At 38.2% G+C, this 19,765-nt stretch overlaps 1 protein-coding gene across 4 annotated transcripts in view; it reads left to right on the forward strand.

Moving 5' to 3' along the window:
- Window positions 1-19,765, forward strand: part of LOC107712581 (transcription initiation factor TFIID subunit 4-like) — a 115,948-nt gene that overhangs the window by 75,317 nt on the left and 20,866 nt on the right. For all 4 annotated transcript variants that reach the window (XM_016517891.1, XM_016517892.1, XM_016517894.1 and 1 more), the window contains one exon: window positions 4,890-5,012. In XM_016517891.1, the coding sequence (XP_016373377.1) occupies window positions 4,890-5,012 (123 nt within the window). The remainder of the gene's footprint in view (window positions 1-4,889; window positions 5,013-19,765) is intronic.

The following is a 19,765-nucleotide window of genomic DNA, read 5'->3' on the forward strand; positions in this document are numbered from 1 at the left end:
GAGCTTTGTAAAAATCGACGCGTTTCAGAAAGGCGGGGCATAGAGGAGAAACAATAATGTACAGTATGTGGAAAATAATGTGTTTTTTGAACCTTAAACCGCATAAACACATTTCATTACACCAAATACACAAAATAATGTTCTTTTTAGCAACATCATATGACCCCTTTAAGATGTTATTATTTGTGGATTTGTTACTATATTTGTGGATTTTATTTATTTATTTATGAAGAATTTGACACTCCAAAGAATAGCAGAGCACTGCTCAGTGTCCTGGGGCAGGAGGGCGAGAGGGCAGATTTTGCCCCTGCTGGTCCTTTATGTTCCAGACTCCGGTGTTACTGAACCTCAGTGTTGCCCAGTGAAAGATACCCCCTCCTCAAACCAGCTCGATCCTCCCGTTCCGCTCCGACACAGACATCTGTCTGCAGGAGTGTGTGCGGCGCCGTGGGCCTGTGGCCTGTGGGGGGAGGAAGGAGAACAGAAGCTTCTGTAGGGCTGATAGAGACGGCAGGGTTGGCCATCATGACGAACAGAGCTCAGATCTTCACCCGCATGCGCTTTGTGAGGTGAAACACACGTGAACTGGAGATGTGGATCTGTGCGGCTTTGATTCGGGATGGAAGGCTAGTAAGTCTGATAGATAGATAGATAGATAGATAGATAGATGATGGATGGATGGATAGACATTCAGATAGATAGATATTCAGTTACAGTACATATTCAGAGATAGATAGATAGACAGATAGATGGATAGATAGATAGATAGATATTAACATATATATATAACATGTATATATATAAACAATCAGATAGATATTCATTTATATATTCAGACAGATAGGTAGATATGCAGATAGATATTCAGCTACATATTCAGATAGATATTTGGTTATATGTTCCGATCAATATTCAGACACCCTCTGTGAAACATTGAATTGCACATATTTTCAATTTGCTGTATTCTTTTACATGTGATATCATTAATGTTGCCCTCGTGTTGACCTTTGTAAATAATCACAGAGTACAAGAGTAACAGCTGCTCTTCTCAGGTCTGAAAGAACCAAACGTAAAGATATTGATCATCCACAGGATGGTGTGATTTGTGTGTAAATGGCTGCTAAAGGTTATCGTATCGTTTCTGATGCTGTTGTTCTTTGTTGAAAGGTTACGCAAGACGAAATAAGTAACTTGAGGTTATAAGAAAGCATCTCTTTTTTGCTCTTGCACCGAGAGCAGTGAATTCTGTGTGTCAGCGTCTCCGCTTCATTATTCTTATGTGATGAGCGTAATTACGACATGCAAAACTTCTGTAAGTTTTACTTAACGCTGAGAGCAATTACCATTTCTACAATCAGCCAACTATTAAACATTTATTTTTGAAGCAGCACTGAGAATATATTAGCAGTTAGCCAAAATAATTCATATGAATATTTCTCTAAATTTGTCCCTGTCCAGCATTAATTATGATTATTATTGATATTATTTAAAACTAAATTATTTGTTTTATATTTGTATTATTTGTTTTAACTGTAGTATTATTTACTGATTGGTTTGTTTCATAATGAAATAAAAATAACATTTAGTAATAATAAAAATTATTCTCTTATATTATAATTATTAACAGTACAATAATATTATTACAATAATAACTATTGTTATAATTTTTATATCTACAATCAGCCAACTATTAAACATTTATTTTTGAAGCAGCACTGAGAATATATTAGCAGTTAGCCAAAATAATTCATATGAATATTTCTCTAAATTTGTCCCCTGTAATGAGCACGGCGCTTAACTAACTCTACACATAGTTGAGCTATAATTTCCTTCCCCCTCGTTCTCTCTGGTGCACGTGGGTGATTCGTCTGTAATGGCGGCCGCTCTGAGAGCTGGCACCACAGATGGCACACTGGGACCCACATTTATCAGAACGCCATAAATCTGAGACTCCGGCAGTTGCTGCAGGCGTGAAGCGGGCGCGGAGTCTGGTGTCATTAATAATTATTAATTATTAGTACTACTATTTATTTTGATTATTATATGATATGATAGCTTGGTATGAGGAATTTTTGAAAATTAGTTTGAAAATTACATATTATGGCACCCTATTAACTTTTAAGGTGCTCATCAGCCTCTGATCAGCTTCCACTGTCATCGTACAGAAAAGAGTCACATGAACATTCTGTTAAACATCTCATTTTCTGTGGAGGAAAGAAAGTTAAACTGTGGGTTTGAAATGACATTTATGATTCATTTATGGTTCAGCTGTCCCTCCAAATGCATCTTCTAGACAACAATAAGATTGAATGGAGAGCAAACTGAGATGTTTCTTCTGAAAAGAAGACCCTGATTATCTCAAGTGTCTGTTTAATGGTTTCAGAAGAAATTCTAAAGTGATGCCCGAAGGTATAGTTTTTCAGGGTGTTGCTGTAGGTGAAGATGAACATGTCTTCATAACGCCACCACAGACGAGTGCGGTGTGCTTTCCTTTCCTCTGACACCACAGACTCACTGTCTACAGACACTATTTGCACTGGCTGTTGAAAACCAAAGCAACCTTTATAACACGCCATTTTGAGGGCAACATCACAGTTCTCTCTGATCTTACACACACACACACACAGAACTGACTGCATGAAAGATTGCATTGATTGCCCTCATTCAGTTTAGCAACACACACACAGTCTCTCTCTAACACCAGCGGGCACAGGGCGGTTCACTCCCTCACTGCAGACAGACTGTGACGGTCGTGTGTGTGTGTGTGTGTGTGAGGCCATATGTGGCTGTGTATGTCTGTGTGTGTGTGTGCGCTGGCCTCGGGCTCAAACACGTCCTCAGAAAGGGTCTGTGAGCGAGGCTGCCCCGCAGGAAACCGTGACATTACCTGAGGCGTCACTGAGCCCTCTTACACTTCACAAAGTGAAAAATCACATCACAGAGTGTGAGCCCACACACACACACACACACACACACACACACAACTCACACACACACACACACACACACACACACACTCACACTCACACTCACACTCACACACATTTACATTCACACCTAAATATCTCTAACTACATTTGAAAGGATTTTGAGGTAGAAGACACTGATGGATGTGTTGATTTGATTTTGGTGATTTGCAGGAGATGATGTCACTTCCTGTGACATCATGCCGCAGATGAGACAGTTGCTTGCTTTGGAATGGAATAATAGTCTAATTCCCTGGTGCAGCTGACTGACAAAATGCAAAAAAGAAAAACTGTATTTTTGTCTTGTGTTCTTGTGTTTAAAATATTCTAAACGTACTTGAGAAGCAGTATTGTGTAAGATGACCAGATAAAAAGACGTTCAGACAATATATAAAGTTAATTCACTCTAAATTCACTCTAAAAATGTCCTCAAAAGGAATTATATATTTGTTCAGGGGATTAATTATCGTATAAAAACACCTTTATCGGGAAGCTGAATCTGTATTATGGCAGAATCTCCACTGTGAATCATGAATGTTTTACTTTGATATTAAAGAATATTTACTTACTGTATGTGCCTGCTATTTTTATGTGTAATTGAGCATATTATGCAACATTTAAATGCTATATTTTGTCACAAAACCTTGTTACGATGCATGTTTAATTCAGATAGTGGCGTCATATAAGTTATAAGTTATCATATAAGTATAAATGGTAATTTTTTAATGCAAGTTTGTGTAAAAATGTCTAGTATTTTTCAGTCCGATCAAATAATGAGTTAAGAATGTAATGGCTAATGTTGCTTCTGGTTAATTTTTCACAGGTTGTGTTTTTGAAGTTGACTGCAGTGCACTGTGGGATAGAATATTCACATCACATTTGGCAAATGGTTATCCATTTATTTCATGCTTACAAATGGACAATTCAGTATAGATGTAGAATTATGCTGCCATTCAATAGTTTGGTTAGATTTTTGAAACGTTTTGAATGAATTCTCTTCGGCTCACCAAGGTTGCATTTATTTGATAAAAAATACTGAAAAAACTGTAATATTGTAAAATATTATTACAATTTAAAATAACTGTTTCCTATGTAAATATATGTTAAACTGTAATTTATTTCTGTGATGCGCAGCTGAATTTTCAGCATCATTACTCCAGTCTTCAGTGTCACATGATCTTCAGAAATCATTCTAATATGCTGATTTGCTGCTCGAGAAACATTTCTGATTATTAGCAATGTTGTTCAATATCAGTTGTAGGACAGAAAGCCCTGTCTTTAGATTAAAAGAGCCAATCAACTTCAAGTATCACATGATCTCTACGACTCCAGAATGCACATTAACTGAACTAAACTACGTTTCTTTAGTGAGATTTAAGCTCAAGAAGGACAATTTATGACACAATCTTTGTCAGTTTTATTGTTGTTTGATTATAGAAATGCAAGCTTAGTAATTAGTTTTGGAGATTTTGTTTATTTCTCTTTTCTAGAAATAGCTGCCTGGGGTATTAATAAAACGGATGGCAAGTTGATTGACTTGGTTTTGATGTAGCCGTGAGGTCTTTTATGGACTTTTTTGTGTGTCTGTAGATTCACGAGACAGCAGGAAGTCACATGTCATTTTATGGTTTAAAGCGGTGCTCATGATCGCCCCCTGTGTGACGTTTTATGCAGCTCACACTGATTCTTTACTACTTTACTACAGACTATGATGTCACTTCCTGTGAGTGTTCTCCAGCTGCTTCCTATTTTCTTGACAGGATTATGCACAATTCCTGTCCAGATCTCATCCATTTCTCTGACATTTTCAGAGCACGGGTCTTGTGTTGTTACCTTTTGAAGTTCATCATGATTGGATACAGTTTTTCATACAGTATGTTCTGCATGCTGGTGTGTAATACGTAAATTTTTTTCTGTTTACAGATGCAGCAGCAGGAACTCGCCCAAATGAGACAACGAGACGCCAACCTGACGGCACTCGCCGCCATTGGCCCTCGGAAAAAACGCAAAGTGGACTCGCCAGGAGCAACAACGACAGGCACTGAGGTACGAACCTCTTCACCTAGCCATATGCACTTTTGATTTGGCCTTTAATTGTTTTAAAAACTGTGCCAATAGACTGCTTTCATCATCTATCTTGTCTGCAGAGAATCTGTAAGTTTGGTTCATTTGAGTGAATCAGTTTAAAAGGAGTCGATTCAAAACTCGTTTGATCGTTTTCCATGAACAATGTTGAAAGCATGCACTGATGACCAGATTTTTAAAGTATTTTAATTCTCACATTAATCGTTCTGAATCTACTTGACTGAAATTAGCTTGGTTGACATTGCAAAAAATGACTTTTTTTTATGAATTAGTTTTAACACCGTTAAAGTTGACTTAATTTGGTTCTTTTGCAGCTGATAAAGAAAAAGGCTGTTTAATGTTGAGTTAAGAGCAGATCGCTGCAAAGTCATAAAATAATAACTAATATGAAACCCAAAATAATTGATTTCATGTGTGCTGACCTCTTTTTTTGTTATATGGCACATCTAAATCATCACTAGAGCAGCAAATTGATAATACACTAAAAAAAATCACAGCAAAAATCAGTAGTTTTGTCGTATGTTCCAGCACAATACATTGAATATTATCAAAAATCTTAAAAAATAGTTCTATATTTTTTAGCTGTATTGGTGGATATTATGCTGATTATAGTAGTGTTTGTTATTTTGTGTCATTCTCTCGGGTGTCGCTGCAGGGTCTGATGATCATTTGTTGCATTGTGAGTGAGTGAGCAAAAATAAACACTAAAGGATTTTCCCCTGCAGTGTTTGTCCAGTTTTGAACGGGACTCACTGCACGTCTGTCCTTCGTGAGCATGTTACAGTGTTGTTCTGATGCAGATCGCAGTGCCGCTCCACATATGGCTACCAGCTCTGCTCTGCATTACGCAGGATTACGCCGCGTGCACTGGAGGCATGAAGAAACGCCACTATTATATTTCCTCGACATGCTGTTGTACATGAAGTCATTGGGTTTAGCTGCATCTGGTGAATGTTTAGCTCTTGCCGTCAGAAGGCCTGTTCGTATTCCCTGACGGATTCTGACTAATGTTTGAATACCATAAACCGGAAAAAAACACTTTGTGAACGTCAGCTGGTCATTTTAAAAACCTGCTCGTGTGTGTGTGTTTGCTCAGTGAACACAACCGCAGTGAAAGCAGGCTAACTAAATAAATGCATTACTTCTGCATCATGAACACCATCCTGACCTCTTTCACTTTATTGTAACCGTTCTGACATCAACAAGAAGCGTGAAATGTGTATGTACACACACAGATGCAGCGCTTAGGAGTAGTTTTTACCCTGCTTTTATGGGTTTTGTTGTTTTACAGCATTAAAATCAATTTGATTTCACTCTTTTGCAAGTGATGAACAGAAGAAGTGTTTAATGTTGAATTAAAAACAGATTTCTGCTAAGTTGTCAAATAATGATTAAACGTTTCTTCTGCTCACCAAGGCTTCATTAGCTCAGTCAAAAATACAGGAAAAACATTGAAATATTATTACAATTTCAAATAACTGTTTTCTATGTGAATATATATTAAAATGTAATTTATTGCTGTGATCAGCGCTGAATTTTCAGCATCATTACTCCAGTCTTCAATGTCACGTGATCCTTCAGAAATCATTCTGATATGCTGATTTGCTGCTCAAGAAATATTTCAGATTATTGTTGAAAACAGTTGCGCTGCTTTTTATTTTTGTGGAAACTGTGATACATTTGATTTTTTTTTAAGGATTTTTTGATTAATAGAAATTTCAAAAGAAAAGCATTTATTTGAAATAGAAACCTTTTGTAACATTTTAAATGTCTTTACTGTCACTTTTGATTAAATGAACACTACAGTTTGTTGTGAATGTAGTTACAGCTTAAGGGCTTATAAATATAATAATTATGTAGTACCACTGTGTATATCTAAGTACCGTCTGATAGCAGTGTCGTGGTACGTTTGGCTGAGGGTCTTGGCTGTTTTGTGTGTTTAATTGTAGGGTGTTTTTCTGAAGTAACGCCGCCCATCTGACCACCTCTCATGATCACGAGAGAAGAGAAAGGCAGGATAGAGGGAAGAATCTTAACTTATTTTCACTTTATTTTCACCTCCCCTCATATCTTCATTTCGGCTGGGGCTGCGTGCCGCCCTGGGGCGTTTTCTCTACTTTCTCCAGAGCAAAGTGAATGTGACTTTTCTAAAGGGGTCACGGAGTGGCTGCGGGCTACGGCAGCGCCGCTGTATTCCGGCCTTCTCCGAGTTTCACTCTGGGGCTCGGCAGAGATTTCATCTGCGTGCGAATGTGCCGTGGGGCACGAGCTCAGGGTGAGCTGCACCGCTTCACTCGCGGTCCTCTGATTGTCGGAGTATCCCGACTCTGTTCTGCAGCGTTAATCCCAAACAAAAGCCTCTCAGTGTCCGGAAACAGCCACCAGACCGAGAGCGAGTACTGAGAAAGATGCTGAAAGAGAGGTTTAAAACGGGATTATTATAGTTAACTAAAACTAAAACTGAAACCATTAAACAAATTCTTTACTTAAAGGGGTCATATGATGCTGCTAAAAAGAACATTATTTTGTGTATTTGGTGTAATGAAATGTGTTTATGCGGTTTAAGGTTCAAACATACTGTACATTATTGTTTCTCCTCTATGCCCCGCCTTTCTGAAACGCGTCGATTTTTACAAAGCTCATCGGTCTGAAAAGCGAGGTGTGCTCTGATTGGCCAGCTATCAAGTGCATTGTGATTGGCCGAATTCCTGAATTCACAATTCCGAACTGTGATAACCACATGTGATGACCCCGGGCTGGACTCTGCTTCGTCCACGGTGAAAGCCGATCCGGTGATCCACAGCACTAAGTTGATGTATTTCCTCGGCGACCAGCACGGATCAGCTCTAGGCTGACGAAGCGGATATTGTCCTCTTTTGGAAGACCAAACAAAGTAGTTTCGCTTTCACAACGAAACACACAGCGACTCCACAACATGACGGCGGCGGCAACAGCGAGAATAAAAGTTAGCCTTCTTTCTTTGCTTGAACATTTGGGCGGCGTTATGCAAATCTTCCCACACAGTGACGTAGACATGTGGGGGCGTGTTAGAACGAGCCGTTTTAGGTAGGCGTGGTTAACTCTTAACTTTTATAAAGAATATCTCTTTGGATTTGAGACTTTAGTCTTTGCAACTTTACAGATCTTCTTTATGCACCAAGAGCTTGTAACACTCCAAAGAGAAAAGAAAAATTGAAATCGCATCATATGACCCCTTTAAAATAAAAATAAAATACAAAATAAATTAGATTTATTTTATTTCAGATAGTTGCCAAGGAAACATTTCTCATTTTCATTTAGTTTAACTTAATGTACTAAAATAAATGTAATGTAATAAAAAATAAAATATAAGCAGAAAAAAATTAAAATAATTAAAAAAATTATTTAAAATATTAATAAAACACAATAAAATTACTAAAAAAGTAATTTAATTAAAATAAATTAAAATGTAAAACTGAAATATAAACGGATAAAAATTTAAATTAAAATCTAACTTAAAATATTAATAAAAACTATAATTATTTTTTAATATTACTAAAACAGAACTGGTTTAAAAGTTGTGGGTTAGTCATTGTTCTTGAGACATTGTTCCTTCTGAACTCAGAAGACTTAATGGAGATTTCAGTTATGTTTTTATATACAGTAAGTTCGTCTGTTGTTTGTCCTAACATGCCTAAAAAACTTACACAAATGTGTCAATAGTTGTTGTCATATAGTAAGATTATAGAGTAGATTTAATCTTGGGAGAACCTGATAAGAAATTAAGAGAATATGTTTGTCGTCTTAATCTTTAATCAAAATCTAATGGGAGCTTTGTCAATACATTTTAGGAGTAAATTCGACCATGTCAGTTTTATCTTACTGAATACTCTGTTTTACTCAGAAATACATCATAGTGCGTGCATTTGATTTGGGAGAGTTTGATGAGAAATAAATTTTTGACTGTTGATTGCAGACAAATCTGAGCACATTGTTGAGATCTCTTGTGAAACTGTGCTACACATGTGGGATTACTGGGGTCATTCATGATAGTTTAATGGTAGTTTTTGTCCTTTTTGAAGTTTGTCAGCCCCTCGTCTCTATAATATTCCTCATAACTTCTCTTTTTATGTTTTGGATCGATTTGGAAGGATTTCTTCATTTTCGAGTGAACTACTCCTTCACAGAGATCTCATTTGTGATGTTTCTGTCCTATGGGTTACCCTGAAACGGCCCGTCAGAGCGTGTGTGTGACTGAAATCAGGTAGTGCTGGTGGCGGGGCGGCTGTGGGTGTTTCGACCTCCTCCTTCACCCCTCCTCTCCTCTCGTCTGGCCAGGCAGCAGATCTCCATATGAGTAATAGTGACGCTCACCATAGCAAATACCACTAATTATTCCTGTGTAGCAAATTGCAATAAAGGATCTCAAAAGCAGGCCAAAACAGGAACATCGAGGTGTATTTTTAATTCAAATATGTCACCTTTTTCTTTTAGGGTTGGTAGAAAAAGGCAGAAGTAGGGGAAGACTGCGAGCAAGAGAGAGAGAGAAAGAGAGGGGAAAAGCACAAGGAAAACTGATGCCCTTTCCTCCAGCTAAATTAACAGGAATCACGTGGAAAACAATCCGAGCTGGGAATGAAAGGGGGGGTGGAACCATTAAAATGCGCCCGGGGCGATGGACTGCGCCCAGTATCACTAAAAATGCTCTCACTACAGATGTGCAGGCAGGCTTACAGGCAAACACTGCTCTTGTTCTATAGCTACAATTAAAATCAACCTCCCTGCCAAAAAATTGGATGGTAGAAAGAGAGAAAAGCAGACATGAACATCAAAGACAGATTGAAATGTGTAGTCAGTAATAAGAATGGTCTCCAAGCCCCGAGGTTCTCCACGGTCCTCTTGTTAATGAGAATTTTTGACCTCTGGTTTGTAAGTTAAACTTGTAATCTTGGTTAATGAAGTAAATCAATCCCAACTTGGAGTGAGCAGCTTTTCCTTCCATCCAGCCTTTCTGTGTCTTCGGCTGCTTGCGCTCGTCTTTTTCTTCTCCCCCCATCTTTCCCAGCCTGAGTAAACATGGGCAGACCTTTCAGCCAGACAAACAGGAAGGCCACGGGTGTGTTGTCTCTCTCTGTGTGTGTGTTTTGACGTCTGCTTAGCGAGCCGTTTGGTTTCGTAGCCCTTCTAAAGGGCCGGCTGGAGGGACCCAGTCACAAGAGCCACTGGAGTCTGTGTTTGACCCCTGCATTTATACAATATACTGTGCTTTTTAATTGCAGTCCTTTATTATATATACATCTATCTATCTATCTGTCTATCTATCTATCTATCTATCTATCTATCTATCTATCTGTCTATCTGTCTGTCTGTCTGTCTGTCTGTCATCGGAATATTACTGTAAAAAGCAGACAGAAGTACACAGAACATGCCATATTGTTTTTAGAGAAAGTGAACAAATGCATAACTACATTTTAAATTAAACCCAGACAAATTCATATTGAAAGATGTCACATCTGATCCCACCTCATGATTCACGTTTGACATGTTTGTTTGCATCAGTCTGCAAATGTTTGTGAGGCTTTTGCAAACAACAGTACAATTACTATTTCACGCACAGCGACGACAGATAATGCATGTGGTTCTTTAACTAGACGGTGATTTCAATAACTGCAAGAAGATAGTAATATACACAGAGTGCGTCGGCACGTGTGTGTGGTTTACATCCGTTTGAGGGTTCGTCCGGGTCAATGATCTGAGACTCCATAAAGTAACGTCTGTGTGTTGGCCTTCCACACACAGTGACCTGCGCCAACACGCACGTCTGTCAGACCAAGTCACAGATAACTTCCTTACATGACTCAGTTCATTCTGATGGGTTTTTCTTGATTAGTTTTTAGTGCATGAGTTTGTTCCTGCCAGCTGCACCACACCCACCCCATCCATGTGAATCCATCAGCCGTAAACCAGCAGTCAGCTTCAAATAAACAATATTCAGGAATAATCGTACCAAATGAAAACCATCAGCGCTGAATTATTCACTGACGTTTCTGTCACGTGTTTAAAATTTCCAAACTCTCCACCACGAGTCATCTATTCCGGTTAGATGAATACAAAAAACTGTTTTGTGTACATATTTTCATTCATGTTCACAAAGCAGTACATTTTGTCTTGTTTGTTTCCTGGCTGCATTCGTTTGAAGGTTCGGCTCTGTTAAAAACACCTCACATCCGTATAAAACGCCCTTAGTGGTTTTCCGTGCAACCCAAGAGGGATCAGCGAGGAGTTGAAAGCACTATACATCACATAGGAATAGGCCGTTTAGGGCCACAGTTTTCCCTCTGGTCCTGTAGAGTGGTGCTGCAGCTGGCCTACGGAAAAGTCTGGACAATAGTGCTCTGTATCCCGCCTGGAGCGGCGCCCGTTTGGATGGGTTAGCTACATCAAGTTTAATAAGATATTTTGCGTCTTGCATTATGCCAAGATGAAAAACCATGCAACAGGAAGGCTGAGAGATTCAAGAGATGATATTTCTCTCTTCTTGAGTCTTTTTGGTCCCACAAAGAACCTTTAACATCCATTGAATCTTTCCACTGCATGAAAGGTTCTGTACAGTGGAAAAAGGTTCTTTAGATTATCAATATGTAATAAAAAAAGGTTATTTTTCAGTTCTGCTCACTGAATGTTTTTTTTTTTCTTTTTCGGGGACCCCCCCAAAAAAGTTTCTTCTATGGCATTGTTGTGAAAAAACCTTTTGTAACCTTTATTTTTAAGAGTGTAAATTAAAATATATATCTCAGGCTTCATATATACAGTGGGTACGGAAAGTATTCAGACCCCCTTAAATTTGCTGCCAGTGAAACTTTGCACTAAAAAATGGTTAAATATACAGTTTTGACAACAAAGTTGAGCCTGAGGGGAGGTACAGATACTCATCTTAAAGAAATTAATTACCTCCCTTGTTAATCTAGATATAATTAAGTTTCTGAAGAATGAATTTCACTGCAGTTTTGCCATGGAGACGCTACAGCAACCAGAGCCCAAACTAGAAGCTGCTGGTCAGGGATGATGGGATATCCTGCTGATACATTCCCCCTGCCGTCCCACGCTTGTCTGGGAATACATCATCTATCCCGCTATGAACCAGAGATTAGCATTAACACAAGGTGGGTGCGAACAAAACCTGCCAGGAACATGTCCGGGACACATTTCACCCCAAAATCAAAAGAAAATGATGGTTTAGAAAAGTTAGGTCATCTATATGCTAGCTTGGACTGATTTAACTTGTTCAATTCTTTATATATTCAGATTTTTTCATTAATGTCATGTAAATGTAATTTATTCATGTGATCAAAGTTGAATTTTCAGCATCATTACTCCAGTCTTCAATGTCACATGATCCTTCAGAAATCATTCTAATATGCTGATTTGCTGCTCAAGAAACATTTCTGATTATTAGCAATAATGAAACCAGCTGTGCCACCAAATATTTTTGTGGAAACCGTGATACATTTTGTTTTTCAGGATTCCTTGATGAATAGAAAGCTAAAAAAGCATTTATTTGAAATAGTAATATTTTGCAACATTATAAATGTCTTTACTGTCACTTTTGATCAATTTAATACATGCTTGCTGATTTTTTTCCACTTAAAATAAGTGATATTACAGTGATCCCAAGCTAGAATAGTAGTGTATATCAATGCAACAAAGAAGTTTAAACGACATTTTTTTCATAACAATAAATCACATCCCTCCCACCCATACTCAATACAGTAATTCAAATGACTATATATACAAAATATATTATTAAAGTGGTGAAATATGTATGCATCATTATAGTATTTGTAGTATTGCCTTTTCGTAATCATTAATATAGTTAATAATGAATATAATTTAAATAAGAAATCTGATTAAAACATTTAATTGTAGTATTTTAGAGTAATAAAGTAAAAAAATATTACAGTAATGAGAATCAGCATGGACAATAATGAGAATTACTAACAGAACGAACTCTGAAGTAAAACATCCATATGCATTACAGTAATGAGATTGCAAAGAGGAAAAGTATTTAATTGAATTGAAAAAAAAAATCATAATGCATTTTAATGGTGCTAAAATTGGCTTTATTTTCTTACTGTCTTTTATTAAGTGGTGAAACTTGACCCAGACATGTTTTGGAGAGATTCTGGGCGTCTGTTTCAGTCGTTTGTGTTTAGCGGCGGTTGTTTGTACGGTGCACTAGAGGCCATTGAGTCTTTTGAAGCGAATATGACTGGAATCTGAATCCAGTCGGCTGTAATTCACCCCAGGATCTACTTTCCATCATCCTTCGGAAATGTATTTAGAGTCGGCGCTCTCTCGCGTCTGTGAAATTAGCCGCGGTCTCGTTGAGCTCTGCTACATTGTGACATTACTGCAAAACACTTTTGTGTTGCTATCTATTAAAGAATGTTGTTTCTTTTTGATTTTATTATTTGTGTCAGCTACGTTCTGCTGGTGGAAAGGTTGATGCCTGAGGACACGAGCAAGTGAAAATGCTGGAGTGATCTTTCATTAAAGGCTGCCAGTGGAAGAGGAAATCTGAGATGGAAAGAGACGTTAAAACGTATGGCGTCGACCAAACACAACTGCCCACATAAACACGCCAACCTGCGTCCTCATGCACTGATTTCATTCACATTTCCTTTCTATAAAGCCACGCTGCAGACATGCGTAAAAACACGTGTAGCAAAATCCCTGAAACGTATTTTAAAAAAGCGAATAGATTTTATAATCGAACGACTTGCTGCTGGGGAACCAAAGTCATCTTTACACCTTTCTCCTGCAAATCATCACGTATTTATTTTTGGCTAGAGCTCAGCACGGACGAAACGATTCTGAAAGTGACTTTTAATTTGACGGGCCTTCGGTCGCTGCGTTCGGGGAAGGCTTGATTTAAAAAGAGGAGCACCATATTGTTTGCAGATGGAGGCGCTTCAGGAGGAGTTGTAATTGAATTTCTGCGTGGAGATGGCAGGCCAACCTCAGCACCTGTCTGGCACCTACGACCGGACTGGAAAACAGTGACTGAAAAAGACATTCAGCAATTTCGCTTTGGAATTCTTCCCATACATTTCTGGGAATGAAATGTTAGGATGATACGATACAATGTCTTTTGACAGTCGCTCGTGTTGCATGACCTCATCAGCAAAAATAGAAGCAGAGCTGAATTTTCAGCATCATTACTCCAGTCTTCAGTGTCACATGATCCTTCAGAAATCATTCTAATATGCTGATTTGCTGCTCAAGGTTTATTTGATAGTCCGCTTTAGACATTCTACTAACTATAAGTAACTTTGCAACTACATGTCAACTAATTCTCATTCATTTATGTCTACTAACTCTCAGAGTAGACTGTAAGGTTAGGTTTAGGGTTAGTAGAATAAGTTGACATATACTTGCAAAGTTGCTCATAGTCAGTATGTTGTATGTTGTGGACCCATCAAAATAAAGTGTTAGAAGATATTAAGCAGACAGTCTACTGATACTCTAATGACTGCTAGTTGACATGTAGTTGCAAAGTTACTTACTGTTAGTAGAATGTCTAAAGTGGACTATTAAAATAAAGTGTTACCCAGCTCAACAAACATTTTTGATTATTATCAAGCCCACTTCCATCACAGAATAAAAAAATAAAAATGTTCTCAGAATTGTGAGATTAGGATTGCAGCTATAATCTCAGAATTTGTACATTTTTCTCACAACTCCAAGTTTACATCTCACAATTCTGAGTTTTTGTGTCCACCAGAGAATAAAAGAACTGTTTTCAGAATCAGAATTCTGAGTTTATATTTTGCACAATTCTGAGTTTTAGAATTGCAAGATCAAACCAGAATTGCAAAAGAAGTTCAAATTGTGAGATGTACTGCATACTCATTGTGAGAAAAAAAGTCAAAATTCCGAGTTTACATCTCATAATTCTGTGTTTTTGCATCTGCCATGTAATAAAAATAATAATTGCAACCTTTTATCTCACAATTCTGACTTTTTTTCTCAGAACTGCAAGAAAAAATTTCCAAAATGTGAAATTCATCCTGTGGCAGATACAACAGTTGTGCTGCTTCATGTTTTTGTGGAAACTGCAATGCATTTTTCAGAGTGATTGAAAAAGACATTCAGAAATTCCGCTTTGGAATTCTTCTGAAACATTTCTGGGAATGTAGGAATGTTAGGATGTCTTGACAATCACTTATGTTGCATGACCTCATCGGCTGTAATACGGCTCAAATAGAAGTTTGAACGCAATGATGAATCATAAAATATCCGGGTAGTTCCTTTGAATTTCCCTGTGAAATCCTGGCACGGTGTAATTAGGTTAGTCATTTAGAGCATTAATGAGGGTTAATTGCGTGGCGTTTGATCTGTGCTCTCCGCCACACATGAACCGGGTTTCCATGCATGCATGTGGGAATCGCCCTGATCCGGGTAGTTCCTTTGAATTTCCCTGTGAAATCCTGGCACGGTGTAATTAGGTTAGTCATTTAGAGCATTAATGAGGGTTAATTGCGTGGCGTTTGATCTGTGCTCTCCGCCACACATGAACCGGGTTTCCATTCCTCTAGTATAAATGTCCATTCATACCCTTCTTTTCCTGTTTAATGCAGCGCCGGTGATCCGTGCGGATATCACCACAAATCCATTGCTGTGTTTTTAATAAAACACACTCGTCGTGTCCAGCTCACCTCCAAAAGTAGCATCTGAAACAACAAATCTACAGTAATCTCCTCCAGCGTTCCCCCTTCCGACAAGCATATGGCATGTAGATTGTGTTTTGATGCGACGTGTTTTTCACAGACGTATTTTGTTTTGCGTGCATGTTCGGATGGAAAAACATGGCGCGGTTAAAATTAGCCGAAAAGAAGGGCTGGAGTGAATAAACAAGCCAATCCATTAGTGTGGACGGGTTATTGGCTTATTTCGCCTCTTCTAAGGGCGGCCCATTAAAAGTGGTAATGTGTGCCCGCAGCTCTGCCCGAGGGACTCGGAGGAGGCCAGGGAGGAATATTTCACATGCATCAGGCGCCTGAATTAAATAGACCAATGTTCCCTAAAAAGACTGAAGTACATCTCTTTCTGATGTGCGTCTCGGGCAAAAAAATTCATTGATCTTGGAATGTCCCTTGGCAATTATAAAATATTAAATCCAAGTCACACTTTTTGGCTCAGCTTAATTCCTCCTCTCTCTCTCTCCATCTCTCTCGCTCTCCCGCTGTTCGCTGCTTCCTCCATTTGATCAATTTTAAAAGTTTGCAATGTTTTCTAATGGAAAGAATCCCAGTAGTGCTGCATAAATTGTTGGCGCATCTGCACACAGTTCAGATAAAGATCCCGATTAAATGATTAGTTCATCTAAAAAAAAAAAAAAATCTGAACATTTACTGACCCTCAGGACATCCGAGATGTAGATGAGTTTGTTTCTTCATCAGATTTGGAGAAATGCAGCATTACATCACTTGCTCACCAGCGGATCCACTGCAGTGAATGGGTGCCGTCAGAATGAGTCCAAACAGCTGATAAAAACATCACAATAATCCACAAGTAATCCACACCACTCCAGTCCATCAGTTAATGTCTTGAGCTGTCAAAAGCTATGTTTTTGTAAGAAACAAATCCATCATTAAGATGTTTTTAACTTCAAACTCTTGCTTCTGGCCAAAATATGAGTCCATAATCCATAATAACGCTTCCTCCAGTGAAAAAATCCATCTCCTGTTGTCTCCTACATCAGAATTCACCCACATACTTGTTTAGAGCTGTTTTGGCTTGATCTGTGCAGATTTCTCTCTTGATTCAGACCAGATTACTTTTTCACTGGAGGAAGCGTTATTATAGATTTTGGACTCTAGAAGCAATGGTTTAAAGTTAAAATGCCTTCATAATGTATTTGTTTCCCACAAACACACAGCTTTTCACTTCACAAGATGTTAACTGATGGACTGGAGTGGTGTGGATTACTTGTGGATTATTGTGATGTTTTTATCAGCTGTTTGGACTCTTTGGATTCTGACGGCACCCATTCACTGCAGAGGATGTGTTGGCGAGCAAGCGATGGAATGCTACATTTCTGTAAAGCTGATGAAGAAACAAACTGATCTACATCTTGGATGATCTGAGGATGAGGACATTTTCAGCAAATGTTTATTTTTGGCTGAACTATTCCTTTAATACGTACTTGTGTGTTTTATCATTATTGGCAGCATATGTCGCAAAATTTCGTATAAGATGCTAAATGTCATTAGGATGATTAACCTCACGCCTGCCTCTTCCCGTGTCCTCTGAGACACCAGAGCCGTCCGTGGCTAATTGGCCAAATAATTAAATTTACTGTGATCTTAATAAATATATTCAGCCAGCTGTTTGACGGGCCACACAGTTCATTAGAGCGGTGTGTGTTTGTGATTCGGGTAATTAAGATTTAGAATCGATCATTGAATGCATAATGCAGGAGTCGGTAATCCGTGCACAGGGACTCCTGCCTTTCCTCGTATCCGCCTGCTAAGAGCCCGTTTATCTCACGGCCTGCTGAGGGATTTTATTTAGCGAGCCTAATTAACTCTCAGATTTCACCATGTTTTCTTTTTCCTCGATGCCTTTTGTTTTTTTGGCTAAACAATACATCGTTTTGACTCAAGCAATTTGACATTTACTCAATTAACTTGGGTTGTGCATTCATAGGTTTTTGTATATAAATTTATAGTCTAATTAATATGCATGTGAACATGTTAAATGTGTTTGGCTTGTTCAGAACTGCTGTTGTAAATCTACAAATGAATGAATTCAAATAAGCATGTCGAATTGCTTGTTTTTGTTTCTTTATGTGTGTGTGTGTGTGACGCTGACTGAAACCTGCAGATGGTAATTATAAAGCACGCTACGCCATCAAACCGACATTCAAGCGCTCTTATTTTCCGCACCAGCTCGTGCTCAAGTTCTGCTTTCTACATCTGTCATATCGCTGTCTGATGAATCCAGACATGTATTTTTTAACAATCCATAAATTATGTATTCCGAGCCGTAATGAACACAGTTGAGTGATACTCTCTGTGATCTCGCTCTGAAGGAGATCTGATATTTTCCTCACTGCAGTCTCAGACTGTTCATTACGCGTTCAGGTCGCTGTGATGGAGGGACTGCATGTGAATGGATGTAAACACTTGGAATGCACCTATTTGTTTCATTAAATTCTGCCTCAAACCGATATGATAAATATTTGTATGTAATAGCTGATAAATCCAATAAATGGACAAAATTAAACCCTTTTATACAGATGTTTCTTCTTTTGTAAAAGCGTATTCTGAATGCATAAATGTAAATATAGATAAACTAAAAACATTAATCTTAGGCTACAAGTGTTTTAAAGCTATAGTGTTCCAGTTATAAAAGAAAATTACAAGAATAATGTCTGTTATCAAACAGGTTTTTTGACCACTCCCCCTGTGTGCTATTGGTCAGTCAGACTGATAGTCCCACCCCCAAAACTCATGTTATTTGTCGAGTCCATGTTGCTGTGATTGGGATGCTTAAACAAACATATTTACAAATGATTTATAGTTTCTCTGCATTTAAACTGTTAGAAAAGGAATAGGAAAAATATACAACAAAGGACAATTTGTTTCTTAAAACTCAATATAAAAATTAATATTTTGGCTAAAGGATATTTTAGTTAGAATGCACTAAGTAATACATCACATTAAATGCACTCCTATATAGTACGTCTTGTTTTTATGTGTAGTGCTGTGAAAGGTTTAAGTCTATGCTTTCATTTACTGTATGCTCTGCATTTAAATTAGTTTTAACTCGCCTTAAATACCCAGAAACAAGCATCCACAATTAAATAAGTAGTGCATAAACAAACAATTTAGTAACAATATCATGCATGCCTAGTAAATAGTCTACATGCCATCATACGCATATGCTCATAATTACACGGCATTGATTGTGAATGAACACACCTACATGATTGACATGTCTCTTATGGGTGGTCTGGGCACAAGCAGCTACGCTGGCTCGTGTTACTCTGTGTATCCGACCTGATTCATTGCTTTTCTCTCTATGTTTTATTCCTGCTCTTTGTGTTTTATTGCAGCACAATCTGTCTAAACGTTTCTTTTTTGTATGATTGCATGTGTGTATTGGTGTATTAGTTCTTTTGCAGTGTTTGTGTTGTGAAGCTGTTTGGATATCAGACGGCGCTCTAGGTGTTTTCCCACAATGCCGATGGGCTTCCCCCGCCCAACCTCCCGCCTCAGGTACAGGAAGATTTCAGCACTTCCTCCTGCAAACTTGTGCAATTATCACTGCAAGAGTGTAGATTTAAACCGAGTCAATATGTAGATAAGGTTTGCACATACATACAAAGGAAGTCGGATTTGGTGTGTAAAACGATGCGGGTATGAGGCAAGCCCGCCGGCCTTCTGTGATGAAACGGGCCTAGCTTTCAGCTTAGCAATGGGTTTTGGTTTCAAATTGTTGCTTAACATAGTTAGTTTGATGTGTATATCTACTCACAGAGTTCATTTGGAATCAGACTTTTGCATCTTCATTGGACTCAGACTGTCAAATATTGTAAAAGAAACCATCTAAAGAGGTCCAATGCAAGAACTTCCCATGTAAGCGATAAAGACCCTTTCACAGACTTCAAACATCATGCATCAGTTTGGCCTCCACAAAATGATTATTTTCCTATTTATTAGTTGCAT

This window comes from Sinocyclocheilus rhinocerous, unplaced genomic scaffold, assembly GCF_001515625.1.
Source record: "Sinocyclocheilus rhinocerous isolate Xijiao unplaced genomic scaffold, SAMN03320098_v1.1 scaffold868, whole genome shotgun sequence".
In the NCBI taxonomy this organism is placed as follows: domain Eukaryota; kingdom Metazoa; phylum Chordata; class Actinopteri; order Cypriniformes; family Cyprinidae; genus Sinocyclocheilus; species Sinocyclocheilus rhinocerous.